Source organism: Pyrus communis, chromosome 12, assembly GCF_041283825.1.
Source record: "Pyrus communis isolate YQ-2024b chromosome 12, ASM4128382v1, whole genome shotgun sequence".
NCBI lineage: Eukaryota > Viridiplantae > Streptophyta > Magnoliopsida > Rosales > Rosaceae > Pyrus > Pyrus communis.
Window position 1 is genome coordinate 11,428,712 of NC_142576.1, and position 19,186 is coordinate 11,447,897.

At 35.4% G+C, this 19,186-nt stretch overlaps 2 protein-coding genes, 1 long non-coding RNA gene and 1 other non-coding gene across 5 annotated transcripts; 2 read left to right on the forward strand and 2 right to left on the reverse strand.

Moving 5' to 3' along the window:
- Window positions 1-4,271: 4,271 nt before the first annotated feature.
- Window positions 4,272-4,361, forward strand: TRNAY-GUA (transfer RNA tyrosine (anticodon GUA)). Its single transcript is given in 2 exon segments — window positions 4,272-4,308; window positions 4,326-4,361. It is a non-coding gene; the product is annotated as a tRNA-Tyr (tRNA).
- Window positions 4,362-4,552: 191 nt separating this feature from the next.
- On the forward strand, window positions 4,553-5,579 carry LOC148692338 (uncharacterized). Its single transcript, XR_015954499.1, has 2 exons — window positions 4,553-4,977; window positions 5,063-5,579. It is a non-coding gene; the product is annotated as an uncharacterized LOC148692338 (long non-coding RNA).
- A 2,321-nt stretch (window positions 5,580-7,900) lies between these two features.
- Window positions 7,901-13,532, reverse strand: LOC137745105 (uncharacterized). Of its 2 annotated transcripts, none has more exons than XM_068484984.2 (13): window positions 12,908-13,532; window positions 12,658-12,733; window positions 12,481-12,570; window positions 12,346-12,390; window positions 11,994-12,074; window positions 11,793-11,889; window positions 11,343-11,401; window positions 10,638-10,748; window positions 10,397-10,536; window positions 10,269-10,308; window positions 9,219-9,281; window positions 8,913-9,106; window positions 7,901-8,529 (listed from the first exon to the last, which is right to left on the reverse strand). In XM_068484984.2, the coding sequence occupies exons 1-13, from the start codon at window positions 13,297-13,299 to the stop codon at window positions 8,028-8,030; spliced, it is 1,890 nt and encodes a 629-aa protein (XP_068341085.2). In that variant the 5' UTR covers window positions 13,300-13,532; the 3' UTR covers window positions 7,901-8,027. The 2 variants fall into 2 exon arrangements, with proteins under 2 accessions (XP_068341085.2, XP_088538112.1); XM_088681986.1 differs by having other exon boundaries at window positions 11,763-11,889; window positions 12,908-13,439.
- Window positions 13,533-16,331: 2,799 nt separating this feature from the next.
- On the reverse strand, window positions 16,332-18,851 carry LOC137745106 (uncharacterized). The gene is made up of 6 exons (XM_068484986.2): window positions 18,151-18,851; window positions 17,981-18,053; window positions 17,780-17,884; window positions 17,644-17,688; window positions 17,314-17,373; window positions 16,332-16,942 (listed from the first exon to the last, which is right to left on the reverse strand). The coding sequence occupies exons 2-6, from the start codon at window positions 18,023-18,025 to the stop codon at window positions 16,880-16,882; spliced, it is 318 nt and encodes a 105-aa protein (XP_068341087.2). The 5' UTR covers window positions 18,026-18,053; window positions 18,151-18,851; the 3' UTR covers window positions 16,332-16,879.
- Between the last annotated feature and the right edge of the window lie 335 nt (window positions 18,852-19,186).

The window sequence follows — 19,186 nt, forward strand, 5'->3', positions numbered from 1 at the left end:
TAAGGGATATGGGTGATTTTAGCCTCACAATGAGCTAGCAATAGTGTTCAAATTCCCACTGAGCGAGGTTCGAACCTAAAACCTCTCACTTACAAGTGAAGAGGAATATCTTCATTGCTTTTTAGACAATTTTTGTGTCATATCCTATTTTCATCCTTTGCTTTTCATTGGGTTTTTTAAATTTGTGTTCTCAGGCAAGAAAATTGAAGTTAAAAGCTAAAAGAGCATTATAGAGATTGAAAGACATTTTCCACCCTAGAAGCAGAGGTTTGCTGTGCAGATCAATCAAGTTGGAAGATTAAACTATGCTTTCTCGGAGCGAACCAGATGTTAAACCTTATATAAAGCTCTAGATGTCTTGTTTTTAGAGAAATTTTACTCTTCACGATTCCGATTTTTCTAGAAGACATTATTGCAATTATAGTGCAAACAGTGTAGAATGAAGATTTCCCACAGATTTGCGATTATTGTCTAGATTTTGAAGATTTAGTAGCATCCAAGGCACAAGGGGGGACACCACATTAAATGGAGGAGTATTTAGGTCTTCTAATCGAATCATAAAAGTTGAAAGATGCACAAAATTAGATCAACGACTCAGATAAATGTTGATTAACCATTCCTAATTGGGGTCTAGCGAAACTAGAGTTGAGGTGTATAAAAACTTTTGGTTTGCTTTTAAGATTGTTGTTCATATTATTATCCAATAATACTTGATGAGTCTCTCATATTTCTTGGTGGATTTCATATTCTTACCTTCTAAGTTATTACTTCATTTCCTTTGCATATCGCATTGTGCCAACAAATAAAATTGAATTTAAATACAAGGGGTAGCTCACAATATGCTTGGGAGAACATGTTTTATTCTTTTTCTTTGGTGGACCCAGAAAACATGTTTCTCTCAAGCCATCAGTAAGACATTTGAAAAGGATTAAGATCATTGAGAAACAATAATTCACAAGGCATAGGCCTAAAAGATGCCTTAGTGAAGTAGATGGGGGGTTGTTGGTGGGCAGCTTTTCAAGTTTAAATGGTATGAAATGGACGGAAAGTTTACAAACAAATAGATATGGTTTTAAACAAAGGTCTATATCTTCTTCCCCACAAACCCTTTTTTTCTTTTGGCATTTTATGAGAAGCTGAGAATGAAATGTTTGATTTGAGCAGTGGTGATGTCCACCCAACACACCATAATGCAATTGTGATGAGATTTTGATTAAACAAGTTATTGAAACCTAATTCAAAGAAATTATTTTTGATATATATATAGTGGTTGAAATTATTGTGAACTATATTGTTTGAATTATTAGAAGTTAAAATTTTCAATTCATTCTTTGATCAATTGTTAAGAGAAATAATGTACCTAATTAAACCAATTCCCACTAATAAAATTGTACCATTTGAAGTATGAAAAGAAAATGGTTTAAAGTTATATTCTTTAAAAAATCAAAGGATTAATTTAATTATTGTTCTAGTATGAATTTAGATAGGGAAATCGGCTAGAGAGAAGAGAAGGGAAAGAATGGCGTTGAGGAATTTTGTGTACACATTCCTCATGCCTTGTACCTTTATCTAATACTAAATTAATGAAACTCCCTTTGTCAACCAAAAGAGAGTGAAAAGACATCTTTTTCTTCTATCACAACAAAAAAGTTAAAGATAGTAACGTAACTTCACAAAACAAAATTTTACTTTTTTTTTTAAACCTCACATACATGTAAGTTTATCATCCCTAATATATAAAAAAAATTAAAATAAAAAATAAAAAACAACCTCTCTCCCTCTCTCCTAACTCCCACATTCTCTCTTACTCTCTTCCTCTCTCCTTCAATTTTAACAACCAAAGTAAAAAATTTCACACACTTGGTGTGTGGGCATATACTAGTTTATACTAATAACAGAGAATTCTTGCTCTCCAAGTAATACAAGTGATACAAGGAAACTATCTAAAATATGTTGTAAAATCCTACACGTAATCTACTGGGATTTATACAATTACATTGCTAATGAAATTAGCAGCACTCTCTTTTGAGTGTGTAAATACTCAAGTAAATAGTGCATCAAGTCTTCATGTGATGATGTAAAAATAGTTGTTGAAGTCATCACGTCTAATCGGCACAATGAACGAATGCGAGTGTAAAAAATAAACTAAGTAATGCATAAGTAGTAGGACTCACAAAACCTCGTTATGGTAAAACCCAAGGAGGATAAAACTCATAGTCTAAGGAGAAAAGTGAGAAGTTGTATTAAGCCAAAACTAAATGCCTTCAGGACACTAGTAGAACGCACATAAGGGTATGACCAGCTCAGGATGGGTGCGTCGTTAAAACCTCCTCAGGTAGAAAAAACCCAATGGGAAAAATGCTCCTAATCGTAAGGAAGAAGAGTACATACGGTCAAGTGAGTATACTTTTAGATACTCCCCTTAAGTTTGACAAAACATCCAAATGAGAACTACAAGCATTTCAAGTGAGATAGTTACGCATACCAATTCCTCGGACAAGTTTCTGGAAGGTAGACTTCGATTTTGACTTTGTGAATAGGTCACCAAGGTTGTCACAAGATCAGTTTGCTTGACTTCAATATCCTTATGCTTTGCTGATATGATGAGGGCGCAATATGCTTGGTGTTGATTTTGTTGATGTATCATGTCTTGGTCTAGTCAATACATCTAGCATTGTCTTCATGATCGTCATGGGAACTCAATGACGGATGAAAAACAACATGTACTTCAAATATGCTCAACAAGAGCTCTCAACCCTATTTCTCAAATGTGGCGTAATGAGGCATGGTGAGCTTTGGAACGATTCAAAAGATTTTGTAACTAAGATCTATATCGTGGACCTCCACAATATTGCAGTATCCATAATGGTAAAGACATGACCATTTGGGAACATGCCTCATACAGGTTTGATAAGTAACCAGCATCAACATAACAAGTAAGGCAAGCATCATTTCAAGGATCAGGGGGTTGGATATGCTCGAGATGCGTAAGGATAAGCCCAAATTCGAGTACCTTGAGGGTAGCAGAAAAACGTCTTTAAAGCCAATTCAATGACGGCATGTAAGCACATATGTAGCAGATATATGTGATCTCGTTATTTTGCTAGATTAGTGAGCGTTTGGCGTGCTTTGGATAATATTGTGAAGATCTAGAATTCTCTACACTTCAGTTTTAGACTAGATGATTCGGGGATTGAGATGAGATGAAGTGGGTAATGTCCACACTAGTTCATGTCGTTCATTAGTAATGTTGGTGTTCTTATCTCCCCTTAATGGCGAGAAGAATGTCTCATCGAAGTGACCATCCACAAATTGAGCAATAAAAAGATCGCCTATTAAGGGCTTTAAGTAGCAAATAATTGAAGGAGAATCATAACCGACATAGATTCACATTTTTGTTTGTGAGCCCATGTTGGTACATTGAGGCGGTGCAATTAGCACATAAACAACCACTCAAAGACACGTAAGTGCGAGACATTTGGCTTGTACCCGTAAACCAACTGTAACGTGAAATAAGGTTGGGTGGAAATGAGCCGCATATGGACTAACATAATTGCTTTCAAGCTGCTTTTAAGATTGCATAGCCCCATGGAGAAACAGATAGCTTGGTGTGCACATCCAAGGACCTTGAGATTTTTTAAGGTGCTTAGCGGACGCTTCTGCTAGACCATTTTAGGTGTGAACATGGGGACAGCAAAGAGAAACAAAAGGGCTCAAGTGTATGAGTATTGCATGTTAACCCCTATGATCTTGTACCTTTATTTATACTAATCATGATGAGCTTTCTTGCCTTACAAGTAATACAAAGCCCATGAGGATTTGATTTTCAATTCTTTTGGGATTCTATCTTAAGTTACATAATCATATTCCTAAATAAACACACTAGTTACAACAAAAATACGTAACGTTTCTAAACTAAATATGTAATTAGAAATGGTTAAATATTTTTGTTAATTGTAAAATTTAAATATTTTATTATTGAAATAATAACATATATAAAAATCAAAGGGCATTGATCAAAAGTTGAAAAAAAAAAAAAGTTACAATAAATGAAATATAGAAAAGAGAAATGAGAACCTAATTTCTTCTTTTTTAAAGTAACAATTATAATATTTGGAGTGATGGAATTAAATTATGGTCAATGGTAGAATGTTTCTTTTTTCTCCATGACTTCCTTCACTGCTGTGACTGAAATTAAAATACGCAATGCAATTTAAATATGTGGCATATTAAATATTTCAAGTTGTTTAACGGTGCGGTGCTACCACAAACCGACCTTAGCTCAGATGGTAGAGCGGAGGACTGTAGTTGATAAACCATCAGATATCCTTAGGTCGCTGGTTCGAATCCGGCAGGTCGGATTGACTTCTTTTTTTTCCCAACTTTCTCCATATTTATTTACCAAAAAAATAATTCCTCCACTTTTGGACTCGTATCTTTTATTTTTAGCCTAAGGAATATCATATTTTATTATAGGTGATTTTGTATAAAATCAATTAAAAGTTACGATATTTACAATAGAGTCAATCAAATATAAAATTACAAATGATGTCATTACCATTTAAAACACCAAACATTTCCATCTCCTTCATTGTAAATTGTGCCTCTCACCACCTTCAGACTTCAACCTCCCCGCCTCCCACCACCTTCAACCTCCATTTTTTGAACACTGTAATGCATTGTCTGTTTCCTGTTCTGTGATTGTGCATTCGGATTCAGATAGGTTTGTGGATTCAGACACTGCAACTCAGTGTCTGTTTCTTGTTCCATGATTGTGCATTCGGATTCAGATAGGTTTGTGGATTCAGACATTGCAATGCAGTGTCTGTTTCCGATTTTGTGGAATCAGACACTTTGTTGCCGTGTCTATTTCCTATTCTGTGATTGTGCATTCGGATTCAGATAGGTTTGTGGATTCAGACACTACAACGCAGTGTCTGTTCTATGTTGTGTGATTGTGCATGGAGATTCAAATAGGTTTGTGGATTGCAGCGTCTGTTTCTTGTTCTGTGAATTCAGACATTTTGTTGCAATGTATATTTCATATTCTGTGCTTTTACAGCATCAACGTCTCAATCTTCACCAACAAGTTGCAGTGTCTATTTCATGTTCAGGGGACATGGCATGCGAGGGTCTCCTTTGTCGACGGAGATCTCATCGGTGCCCTTTTGGATCCGCTCCAGAGAAATGTTGTGGAGGTGCTTGGAGGGGATGATGGTGACTTTCTCAAGGATCTTGTTGTTGGTGTGAAGTCAAGGGCCATGCGCCAGTAGCAGCGGTTGATCATCCAGCGGGAAAATTTCTTCACTGATTTTGTGCAGATGCAACCCATGGTGGTGGATCCCAAAGGAAACAAGAAACTGAAACAAATTTGGTGGTGGAAACAAGAACTGGGTTTTGATCCTAGAGGAAGATAGGCGGTGGAAATAGGAATTTGGGTGTTTGGTGGTGGATGGAGGATAGGAATTTGGTTTGGGTTTTTTATATTTTTATTAATTAAATAGTTAATTATGTGACATTCATCATTGACTTATACTTAATTAATAAAAATATATCATTGATTAAGTCCAAAATAAAAATATGTCATTGATATATGGCTTAATAGTTAAGTTTTTATTGACCTTTGGTTAAATTACCTTTAATTATAAATAGCATTAGGATTGACCATATTTTATTATTTATAGCATTAGGATGACCATATTTTAATTTTTGAACAGTTTTTTCAAGTGAATTATTTACAAGGGATGGTATATGAATCTTTGAACCGGTGGATTCGAATCGTATTACTCGGCCGATGTAAAACCATATGATTTTTATTTTTAATTTTCAAAACGGTCCGAATTGGAACTGATTTGTGTGGAAACGAATCTAGAATCGAGTTCATATTTCTTATGTGTGGATAACCTAGCCAAGGCCGTTTAAGGGTAAGCACAAAGCATATACCATGCATGTTCTAAATCTTTCGTATTTTGCTAGCATAAAAGAAAAATTGTTCAGATTAGCGAAGCCTAAAACTAAATTTCCATTTCCATAACAATGCTTTCACTGTGCCATGATCTGTAGCTTTCTAGTGCTAGCATCAAAATAAGTTTTCTTTTTCTTACAAAATATTAGTTGTGTAAGTATCACTATCAATAAATATTTAGATTCCTAATTTGCTATCAAATATTATATTCATTGATCCTTTTTTGTTTTTTTTTTTTTTTTTTTTTTTAGAAAAAAAAAAGAGGGACAATCGATGGTAAGTCACGGTTATTCACCTTTTTCGAAGGTCAGGAAGACTCACAAAGGCATTTCAATCTCCCCCTAACCACAAGTCTAGCTTCCACACCAATAGCAGGTTTCAAATCCAAGACCTCTAGTTTTTAATTTGAAAGAAACCTCACAATCCATTTTTTACCACTGGACCATTAGCTCATGATACATGTTCATTGGTACATTAGATTGCTAATTTCTGTTATCTTATTTATCTTTTTGGAGATGGGGTTATCAAGTATCACAGTTAATTTATCGCAAATAGATGATATAATATATATATATGTGTGTGTGTGCGCGCGCACGCGCGTGCCCGTGCGCATATTTTTTATGCAAAGGGATGCTCATTTTTTTTTCAAAAAATAAGAATTAAGTATGAGATGGACCACATTGAATTTTAATAATCTGAACCATCCATTTTGTAAATCTTGAGTCATAGATCATCCTTGCAAAAAATTCAATTCAATCCGAAATCATTTGTCTATTTAATTATTACGATAAAATTTCATTGTTTCTTATATAACAAAGCATTCGTCAATTTTTTTAAACCCAATTAGAGATCTTAAATATTTCCAATTTGGCTAATATTTTGCAAAAAGGATTTGTAAGATGCAACTTGAAAAATAGACAATTCGGATTGTTAAAGTTCGATGTGGTGTGAACCCCACAACAAATCCCCATTAAAAAAAAAAAAAAAAAAAAAAAAAAAAAAAAGGGGGGGGGGGAATCCCTTCCCTTGAAGGCTTCCTATATGTATGATTGAAAATGAAAACGCATAAAACACGTGATTGAAAACGAATCTATTTGACCCGTAGGAACCGGACCATACTAATTGGATCCAAATAAACCGATTCCACTAAAAAAAATACACAAACTCGGACTGACTTAGGCTCCTTTACAAAAAACAAGTCAAGTCCGAATCCATTAAACATGGACCCAGCTCTATTCATGCCCGTAGGCGATTAAGTTTTAAGACCTGGTTTGGCACTGAGGTGATTCTAAAAAAAACTGGTATCAAAAAAAGCTGGAAGCTGTTTTTGTGTTTGGTAAACATTCAGCTTCAGCTTTTTTTTCACAGTTTTGGGTTAAAAAAAGCCAAAAACAAGAAGCTGCAAAACCCAGCTTTGAAAAATCGGCTTTTTTTCACATCTGTTTTACATAAAAGTTTACCAAACACTATAATACTGTTTTTTTTTTCAAAAGCACTTTTACAAAAAAGTTTACCAAACACTCTGCTGCTTTATTTCACAGCCGCTTATTCTCACAGCACAGCAGAATCAGCTTTTTTTCAAAGCACAGCAATACCAAACCAGCCCTAAGTCTAAAGGGATATGGGTCAAGTTATAAAATTGTGTATAGGAGAAATTAAAAACGCACCATATGAACGTTACAAAGGCAGGTGAAGGCTCATATGGATTCATTTACAAATATCTCGTACAAGCATTTGTAATGCTCATATCATATAGCATTTCTAGTTCCTCCTATCTATTAGTTTTTGATCCATCTCTTACTCAGTTGGCATCTCTCTTGGGACTTGAAAAATCCCACACCCAACGATAGCCTAAATTTTAAGTGTAATTTTGTAGAACACTAAAATGGTATATTCCAAGGATTTTTTTATTTTTTATTTTTTTTGGAACAAACAATCGGAAATTTTAATTTTCTTATTTATAGAACTGTTCCTAACCTACAAAACATAAAAAGTAATATTTACAAAACAGTTAAAAACCTTACCATTAGGCACAAATTGAGCAACTACACACCTGAAATGATCATCTCTTTCCTGAAAGCTTGGTACTGAAGAGTTGCAGTTTGTCACCACTTAAACAACTAAGTAGACCTTGTTTTATCGCCGGACTGTACTTCAGATCGCGAAGAGGATCTTTCTGTAATTTAAGACGCTGTAAGGTCGTAAAAGACGGTAGCTCTTGTAAGACTAATTCAGAACTCAACTTATCCTGAGAGGCAAACAATGTGCTATGATTTCCAACGTCGATGATTGCAGATTTTGGAAGCCCGATATCACATACATTGGTGCATGCAGAACCCAACCTATCAACACAGTTGATGTCTGCTCTCTTCAAGAGAACATGGGAACCCACTGTTCCTTGTCCAAAGCCACCACGGGTAGGAGTAAGCTGCGGTTGAGACAAGAGCGTCTCATCAGGCATTTCAACTTTGGGACGGTAGGAAGCAACAATGTCATCATTGCTAGGACAATACGCCAGTGATATGCAAACTCCTTGATTCTCGGTTTGAGGGACTAATGTCGGCCTTCATTGAGTTTGTTTTAGTCAGAACAGATTCATGTAGTAATTAATTCAACAAAATTAGTTTAATTATTAATCTATGACTTCACAGCCGCACCTACTTTTACATTATAGAAAGAAAATTTCATGTTGCTTTGCAAAATATGACATGAACAAATTGAGAAGTATCATTGTTCGACCTCGGCAAAGATGGACAATCAAGGAAAAACATTTATTCTTGCCTTTTAATTACAAACATGCAAACAGACTATGCTAATGTTTGAAATGGCATCACTCAATTTCAGGGTGCAAATTTTTGTTTATAAAAAAAATATGAATGAAGTCAGACGGGCATTCATAAGATTTCATAAACAAACAGGAAAGATAAGGACACAGATATGAACTCACCCTTCTTCGGCACAACCAAAGTTCCACAGACATAAGCCAATCGAAGAAGCCGAGAGCACCGATCTAGCACCAGAAGGAAGAGCTGAATTATGTGAAAGGGAATGTACAGTATGAATTGGGTTGTTTGAAAGCCCTCTCCGAGATTCAACAGGCCCTGCAGTTTGGCGCATGTCAAACACCCAAAGAGAGCCATTCTGCAACAATACAAGTATAAAAAATTAAACCAGAGGGCATACAAAATAACCCCTTCAAGATACTTAAACTTCAAATTACGGTTGTAACCAAAAACTCAAGGTACGGACAGACCTGTAAACCAGCATAAGCATAATATGGATTGTTGAGATCCCATGAACATGTCCAAGCAGCAGCCTGCAAGCACAAATGTTAACATGAAGATAAAACAATAGAAGAGTCAAACAGACTGTTTAGCATATTATGCCAAGCACTGAAAATAACAAATGAAACAATAGAATGAAGAATAATGACATCAAGATACAAACAAACACTTGCTATGCAGACGAAAGTTAATGTAGGGCATATCATAATGTGACATATTTACGAAGTAAGCAAAAGAGATTCTAAATAACACAGTAGTACCATCGCCACTGCTCTATATGGACTAGAGAGTAGAGACCATGAACCACTAGGCTGAAGATGCCCAATCTGTGCCAGCTTGGCCTGAAACAGGTCAACCACCAAGCGAATGTGTAGTTTGAGCTTTAGCTCAAACAAACCATTTGAATCAGAATGGGGCAGTCATGTCTAGGGATTCTAATGATCAAGTAATAACTCTTATTATGTTACAACAGAATAGCATTCCATTACGAAGAAATTATAGGTGAAGTGGCATGCTTTCACATTCTCAACAAAAAGCCAATCCAAGAAACATGATTGGTTGCTAAAATGATAGAAGCTATACAAATAATATGCTGAAGTATATTAAGTGCTCATTTTCTGGAATCAAATCCAAATCAAAACTATAACTGGCTTTCCACTAAATCCAAAAGGTAAAAGCTCCACCTAACTAGACTGAATCAACCCACTTCTAACTTTCACATTCAATGAAAGTTGCCTTACATCACATATTTTCCTAATTACCTTTTAACAAATATAGTTTCTGAATATCAATATTGTATCTCTTGGAACTTACTTTTATTTCCTTGAATATACACACTAAAGATTGCCTTGAATCAAAAGGCAAAATAGGGAATTCCATTTTATTTTAACAGATATAATCATGTAAAAATCCTTTAACGCTGTGTCATACAGGAACATAGAAATTTAAGTTGAAGCCAAAGTACTCAAACCCTTTACAAATAGTTAATACACAAGAAAAATGATGGTCAATAGTTTTACCGGTAGATCATAGGTAAGGATGACATTGTTGCTTTCCATACTGTAGCAAATAGAACAACTAAGTTAACCAGAAGAAATATATGAATAAAGTAAAAAATAACTGTGGGGTAAGTTGATCGCAATCCAACCTGAGAACTGACAATTTCTTCCCCAAGCAAGCAAAGAGTGCAAGATCACTGTTAGAAGAAGAAATGCGTAGATCCCTAATGGCTCTTGTATCTCTAGGAAGGAGAATATCATCTCTGTCATACGGAGGTATCAAACTCATCTACAGAGCCATATTTAAGAAAACTTTGTGAGAGCAGTTCCTATGTTGTATATAGACAATGCAGCAAAAGCACAAATTTTATTGAATCCTAGAAACTTTACCTTGGTAAGCACATGTCTTCCCCCTATCCCATCCAGCCTTCGTGAAATCAAAATAATTTGGTTAGATTCATCAACATCAAATAAACGAGCACCATCTACCTGCAACTCCTTCTGCAAAGTTCATTATTACAAGGTTAACTATTTTCTTCTGTCGAAATAGTGAATATTATGACCTGAAAGTGAAAAAAAAAAAAATACTCCTGACATTGCAGAATAACAACTGCTTAAACGTATCTTAAGAATATCATCTACTTTATCATTAGCCTTCCAAGCCAAGTTGCTTCATCTTATCCACTTCCAATTAATTTCTGTATCAGCATAACATTTCAAGGTAATTTCTTTTGCCATCTAGCATAACACCTTTGCTCTGTATTTCCTCTACCTCAGCTATATAAAACTGAAATTGTTTCCCATACTCATTTGTTTTCACACTTTGACTACCGTTGCTATCTTTGTTGGCAAGAATGATTATTTTACTGCTTCCTCTTCACCAAATCCACTGAACAGAGTGAGTCAATATCACAGAAAATCTGGGCAGAACTATGCATCCAGAAAACCATGTCTTTTTGCTGATACAGACAATATGTGCAGGTCTAGTTCACACAGAGAACAGTGTGTATATTTGTGTAGTATCTTCGTTTGGATGATGAAAAAACAGGAAGAGTATGAAAGAACATAGCATAAGAAGAAGGAAAACTGCCACACCTCTAATATGAAATTGCAAGAATATGCTTGTCCACAAAACTTTGATCCAAAGTTTCGCCCTACAACACATAATGAAAGAAAATTAGACACAATCCAGGATGCAAAGAAAGTTTTTTGTGCCATGATTGTAATATTAACTACTATTGGAATCTATGGGTTCGTTTGGAAGTGCTTTCAAAATAACAGAAAGCATTTTTGGTGAAAATGTTTTTGGAACCAATCCTTAGTAAAAACGCAAGTCAATCCTGGAAAAGCACTTACTGGAAGAAGCACATAACAAGAAGCACTTCAAGTGCTTTTGGAACCCAAAAACATTTTCTCTTATGGCGCTTTCAGTCATTTTAAAAGCACTCCCAAACTAGCCCTATAATATCTTTCATCCAGAAAACCAAAATAATATATAAACATGAATAAATTGACCATAGGATCTTTCATCTAAGATTTTTTCACCAGCCACAAATCTTCCTTCACGGACCCCATTAGCATTGACTACTCCAGATGTTCCGTTCTGTGTGTCTCCTAATAGATGCTCCAAATAAGCTGCCCTCTAAAAAGTCAAAAGTTTAAAAACCAAAAGTAATAGAAAACATAGAGCATATATATTTTCAATGGAAGTACTCCAATCATAAAGAATCAAGAGGTCAAATATACCTCTGTAAGATGTTGAACTTTATCTTGCAGTTCAAGCTCTCGCTTTCTCCATTGAACTTCTCTCTTACACCAAGCAGATTCCTATTTATAAAAGGAAAAACTGTAGACTTTCTAAAGATGATAACAAATGAATAATGAAATGTTGCACATGTCACTTAGTTCACATATAGGGTAGATTCAGGTTGGACACAACTTTTTTCATTTCTTCCTTCAAAATATGTTGAATATTGTGAGTCATTGATTTCAATCCAATCCTAGAGACCATAAGGATATAAGACAACATGCATACCTCTGACTATATCCACACTTTAAACCACAAAAATAAAGAAGGATATATGTAAAATATCTTTACCTTCTTCTCAAGAGAATCACATTTAGCCTCAAGTGACCGAATTCTCTAGAAAATAAAAAAGGAGAGTCTGTCATTCACAATTAACCACATAAGTTTCTATTGAAAAGAGATCAGCCTGAAGAAATTTGATCTCACCTTTTGTGACTCTTCATCAACAGAAACAATTTGGGATACAAAAAGTTTCCTAACATCCTTCAACGCACATTTTTTGTTGCATTGAGGACACTGAAAAAAAAAGAATGTACAAACATGAATATCAAAACAAAAAGAAAGAACTTTCAAATAACTTGAAAATTAGAGAATTGTAATTACCTTCCCCGAATTGCTACGCTGCTGTAGCCATCGTTTTATGCAAGACATGCCGAACAGGTGTCCACAAGGAAGACAACTGCAATCCTCAAACCAAAACACCAAAATTCAATAAAAAAAAATACTCTAAAATTTTAGACTGAAGATGTTTAACAAAGAAAAATAAGACCGAAGACAAACATTCGAATCCTCACCACATCAAACAAGCAACAAAAATTGACGAGATTGCAAAGAACTAAGGTAAGAATTCGACCTGATATGATGATCACCGTCATTGGTCCAAGGCTCCAAGCAGATAGAGCAAAATAGCCCGTCCATTTCGTTCCGATTCCATTGGCTGCTGCTGCCTTGGGAGCACTCTGCACTGCCAACTCCATCCACCAACACCGCTTCGCTTCCTCCTCTCCTTCTACGCTTATTTCCAACTTCCTCATCCCCATTCCTCGCCGCCGCGGTTTCAGGAGCACTTCCGGCTGCACCGGTTAGATCTGCATGGTACACAGCAGAATCAGCGTCCACTGTGCCTTCTTCTTCCTCGTCTTCTTCTTCGTATTCGTCTTCTTCTTCTTCAGATTCGTCTTCATCGGATTCCTCGCTGAGTCCTCCGTCAACAAGATCAATGAAGGATAGGATAGGGTTTGCCATGAGTGTGCAATTGCATATAGTGTGGTGTGCCCGTGAGAGTGATTGAGTGAGTGAGAATTGGGGGAAAATTGCCTGGCTAGGGTTTTGAGGTGAGAGAAGGAGAGAGAAAGGGAAAGGAGGGAATACAATATTTGTTTTGGTGGGAAATCAAAACGCTCACATTTCTTTCGTTCGTTTTCTTTCTTACAAATTTTTAAACGCCAGCATTTTCAGTGGAGATGCCAAAAACAGATGTCGACTATGAATTTGAAACCTTACGTGGTAATGTCGAATTTTCTTTTACTCTAACTCATAAGTTTTTTTTTTGTTCAATTAATATTTGTAGGGTTCACTATTCAACACAAATAAATACAAGAGTAATGCTAGGAACACTCAATTTAAAGATTAAATTTTAAAAATTAAAAAATATGAAAGTTGATGATTGGTTTATTACTTGAACGTTGATAGACGTGCTCATTTCTATTTGTGACACATCATTTAGTTTGCAATTTTAATCTCCCTAACATTACTCTAAATACAAAGTAATTTTTACGATTTTATGATTGATGCATTATTAGGACCCACACAACAAAACATTTAAAAAATAATTTGACATCAAATTTTTTCGTATGTCAAAATTGGCATCACATAATCCATATATGATTGACATATTGGTTAGAATTAGGGATGGGCAACGGTTATGGCGCTGGCGGGTAGCTGCCGTTATTTATCCATAACCGTTTATGTTTATAACCGCATAACCGTTTACCCATTTAATCATAATCATTTACCCGTTTACCAGTTTTTGAACCTATTTATCCTTTTTCTACCCATTTACCTATTTTTTCACCCGTCTACAAGTTTTTTTTAACAACTTGAAAATTACAAAAGAAAATTTTGCCATAATTTTCGTTTTCTGACAATTAAACATCGTTATATGTACATTTTAGCATGCATTTCCATATTTTAATCATTTAAGTCCTCATACAATTCTAATAATTGAAATAATAGTTTACGAATAACATTTTTCTGCTACACCTAAGCAAGTCTTTAAACTTTTTTTTTTAATAGTTTACAAACAAGTTGTGGGTATGGAGCCTACCGATCCTCACTGCAAATACTGAGAAGATTCCGGGTCGAAAGTTTTACAATGCCCTCTGAGATAGGTTCAAAACCCCATATCCATTTGTTCTTTTATTTTTAAACCCATATCCAAATTTTCAATCTCTCTGCCAAGTAGACTCTGGTTGAGAGATTGAAAATTTGGGGTTTTTATCTTTTATTTTTAACTTTACATATATTAAATTAAATGGGTAAATGGATACCTGTTATAACTGCAAGTAATACTCATAACCGCTCATTTAAATTTCATGGATAAACAGTTATACCCATAATAACCGTTTGTTCGTCTAAACGGTTACCCGTAACCGTAACCATGAATTTTAAACGGACGGGTAATAGAGCTTACCCAAACCCATCCCTAGCTGGGGCTTCTATCTACCTTCAAATTTTATTATGTAGCATTCCACTTAGAATTTGGAATCTTCTCTGGAGATGGTCTAACAGATTAAATGGTACTCGTGATTGTGGAAAATTTAGATTTAAACACTTGTGGTGAAGTTTGTTAGGATTTGAATCTAAAAACAAAATTTTCGTTACCTCTCTATTAACCCCCATAAACAAAATTTTCATTATCGCTCAGATGTAGAGTAAATGCATAAAGCTTAAATGTAGAGACTCGGGATCCCTAACCCCATTAACGGATAAACTAACAGAAAATTTGATTTTGGGCTTAATTCATAAAGAATTTCACCCTAACTCTAAAATTGTGCACTCTTAGGCTAACTCCAATAGTTGGGTTAAAACTAAAAATTTGAGTTTAAACCCCCAAAACTTCTCCAATCATTGGGCTAAAAAAAATAATTTTGGGTAAAATTTATTGTTTAGCCAAATTTAACCTAGAAGATGAGCCAAGAATAGTGGCTGGAATTTAATGATGAGACCTAGCTATTGATGCTCTCGGCCATTTGCAGAAAGACACGGCTATTTTTTTATCGGAAGGTCCACGTTGTTGAGTTGTTTCCAAATTCAATTTAAAAAAAATAAATAAATAAATTTACAAATACATTAAATACAACGGCTAAAAGTGATTATGAACAAATCTAACAGTAAAAAGAAAATATTACAACTAAATTAAATCAAACGGCTAAAACAATTAAAATAAAATATTTAAATCAAAATTTACCCAAAAACTCTGTAAATTTCTTTTATGTGTTTAAACATCCACACAATAATCACTTTTGTCATATAATTCTTTTTTTCTTTCTACCCATCTATGTATTTGTGTTCAAGAATGGGGTAGGTTGTGTGATTATCCATGCTCTTTCATGCGTTGCATGTGTGTATGGATGAGGTAAGTTAAATGATTTTTCATTATTTATCGAAAGTTATTCGTATTTTTCCACATCACCTAAGTTTCACCATCTTCCAAGTGTTACCCAACACGCCTTGATGCATGTACTGTAAACAGTCCCCTAATTTACGTTATGGATTGAAAGTTTTACTATGATTTAGAAGTGTTGCATTCTCGTCAGAAAATCTTTTTACTATTCCCGGAAAGATTTTGCATACGGTCTTATCGGTCTAGAAAATGATCAGATATTTATACCATGCTCATTTGGGTTGGAAGATGATTTTAATTTTTAATACATGGGATATTGGAAGATAGAAAATCGAACTGGGAATTTCAGGCGTAGGAATGAATGCTCTTAACACTTGATAGGAAGTTACGATAATCATTTTGCTTCAGTTTGTTTGCTTAATCTAATCTTTTCGCAATTGACAGAAGAAAAAGATCAATCCATTCGCAATTGTTTGCTTAATCTATCTTTTCGCAATTGACAAAAGAAAAAGATCAATCCCTTCGCAAACGGCATGTAACTCAATAAGTTGTTAAGAGCTTTAACTTTGCATATGAAATTTTTATTCAGTCCCCCTCTCCCAGTATCGATTGTATAAAAAAGTTGAAAGTAAACCTACTCGACCAACAAAAAGAGAACAAAAACCATAAACGACTCGATTATAAATAACCAAGGTCGTTGGGGATGGATACAAAAATGTGTTAATATGGCAATGTATGTGCACATTGCAATGTCTTCCCTTCTTCCATAAGCTTCCCTTCGATATGCACACATAACAAGTGCGAGCTCCGTTGACACAGTCACACAGATAATATAATTACAACCCATACTTTATTGTTTGTTTATAAACAAATAATATTATCTACACTAAGGAGAGGGAAAGTGGGCCAATCCTCACAATGGGTCAGCCATAATAATGTAGTTCAAATTCGTCTTTAGTGAGAATCGAACCTAAAATCTCTCACTTACAATCCATACTAAGCATCCGAAGGATGAGGCTAAACAGAAATAGTATTGAAAACAGCTGTAAGGACAAACCAACATAAGCATGAGCCTAGTTAACATGGCCAAGGAATAACACATGATAAACATAGCATACGATATCTATCAAGTTATATACCAGATCCAATCGTCACGTACAAAGACAAAGCCCTAGTTGAATATCCATGAACAAAGCCAAGTCAAGAATTTCTATCTGTATCCAAACTACGAGCAAGTTGATCAGCGAATTTTTCTTCCATACCCTTCAGTAGGTCACCAAGTTGAGCCCAAATAGCGGAATTAGAAGCAGAGTCCATCGGTGGATGAGAAGCACCAAAACCCGTTACTCATTAGTATCACTAATTAATTGGAAAGACTAACCTCAAAGCTAAATAACTGATATGATTTCCAAAAAGGCAATTGATACTTCCCATGATAAAAATGGGAAGGGATGTAACCAAAAACTATGGAAGCATTGAAACGTGAATTCTGATATTTGTGGTAAAGAGAAAAAAAAACATTACGCTGGAGGGATATATGAAAACTGACAAGAAACAGAAATAATAGAAAATCAAATACCTTTTAAACCAAAGATTTAAAAATGTAGTTATATACAATGAAGTTTTAAAAATACCTTCGTACGTTGTTCATCTTTAAGCTGCAGTTTAGCTTCGTTCTTGCGCAACGCAGCAAGCTGCACATACAATGAAATGCCTAAAATCATATATACTTACTAAACAAGCTAACTACTGAATAATGGAAGACAACGCCTTTCCATATACCATTGTCTGTGTATGTTCGTACACACATATGCTACATAACATACACATACACCTGCGTCTATATCTATGCTTTACTAAACCAACAAGAAGAACCACTTAAGTAACCTCTACTGCACTAATTGTGACGGAAACAAAACAACCTACAAGACATACATTTCACTCAAGTCAGAGAATATCCTTACCTCATTCTCAAGAGAAGCACATTTATCCTTGAGTTCCCGAATCGTCTACAAGCAAGAACAATCCATCATTCAAAATAAGTGAACTCCACATCAGTTCAAACCGAAAATAGATCATCCTCGTTATACCTAACAATACCTTTTGATTTTCTAATTCATCATCATCAACAGAATCATCCCATGGATATGATACGAAAAGTTTCAAAACATCCTTCAACTCGCATTTTCGGTTGCATATAGGACACTGAAGGTAAAGGGAAATGCACATTCATCAATGTCAAACAGAAACATTTTCAAACAGCTCGAAAACTACCATGGAATCGTCAGATAAAATCGCTACCTTCCCGGTATCTTTATGCTGTAGCCATCTGTTTATGCAAGACATCCCGAATAGGTGCCCACAAGGAAGAGAACTGAAATCCTCAACCAAAATTTAGCAGATTAATTAATTTCAAAAATTCAGATTAAATGAACAAATGCAGATTAAGAAATTGAAGTTTGGGTTCCAACCAGATGCGGTGATCACCCTCAACAGTCCTAGAATCTAAGCAAATAGAGCAAATCAAGCCCTTTTTGCTGCCAATTCCATCCGCCGCCGCCGACGTTTCGGGCCCTCCTATTCTTCTCCGCTTCTCTCCGCCTTCCTCGGCCCCACCTGACTATTCCGTTTCGCCGGCAATTGCGGCAACATTAAAAAAATCAGCTTCCACAGTCTCGTCGCCAAAATCTGTTTGGTCAGCAATTTCGGCAGCACTTGGAGGAACACCGAACCCATCCTCGTCACCGGAATCAGTTCCACCAGCATTTTGAGAGAAGCTAGAGGCTAGCAGTCCGGCAAGGTACTGTTCATAGTCTAAGTCGTCGTCTGCATTTTCGTGTTCTGGATGATCGTTGATCGGCAGCTCTGGGTGTTGCTCCTGTTGGATTTGGTCGTCGTCGTCGCTAATTTCGATGTAGGAAAGGTTAATGTATGCCATGGGTGAGCTTAGAGTGAGAATTGGTTTCACCTAAGCCGTAGAGGGTTTCAGGCTGAAATTGAAAGGGCGAAAAGGGACTTGACTAAGGTAAACCATGAAGATGGATCAACGGATCATATCTTCCAACTTCCATTGTTATTCCAACTTAATCAGAAGAACACTTGAACATTATATATGGAGCGAAGTCCTTAACTAAGTTCAAAATATCATGGATGCATTTTTGCTCACCACTTCGACGACGGTGTTAATGCTCATCACCTTAATAAGATAAATTTTAAGATTGGCTCAAATGTCAATATGGTATTTTACGTGTTTGGTCAATTTGGTATCTATTATTTTAATTTGACTGATTTAATCCTTGTATTTTAAACAGTTTGCAAATTTGATCAAATCTATTAGTTTACTATTAAATATTATTAGGTTTTTATCACAAATGGTCATTGAAATTGACCATCATCATCAAGATGATCCCTGAAATTAAAAATCAATTAATGTAATCCCTGAAAATAGATGTCGCAAATCAATGTGGTCATTCTATCACAATTCTGTTAAAAATTCCTTTAAGTGCT

Bases quoted from the DNA above. Each gene is read 5' to 3' on its own strand.
- LOC137745105 (XM_088681986.1), bottom strand. From the start codon at position 13,299: ATGGCAAACCCTATCCTATCCTTCATTGATCTTGTTGACGGAGGACTC. The intron at 12,391-12,480 runs GTGAGATCAAAT...TTTATTTTCTAG, and splicing joins TTGATGAAGAGTCACAAAAG to AGAATTCGGTCACTTGAGGC. The intron at 11,402-11,762 runs GTCAATTTATTC...TATGTGTTGTAG, and splicing joins CTTAGATGAAAGATCCTATG to GGCGAAACTTTGGATCAAAG.
- LOC137745106 (XM_068484986.2), bottom strand. From the start codon at position 18,025: ATGTCTTGCATAAACAGATGGCTACAGCATAAAGATACCGGGAAG. The intron at 17,374-17,643 runs GTAAGGATATTC...TTGTATGTGCAG, and splicing joins GTGCTTCTCTTGAGAATGAG to CTTGCTGCGTTGCGCAAGAA. The intron at 16,943-17,313 runs GTATTTTTAAAA...GACCTACTGAAG, and splicing joins AAGATGAACAACGTACGAAG to GGTATGGAAGAAAAATTCGC.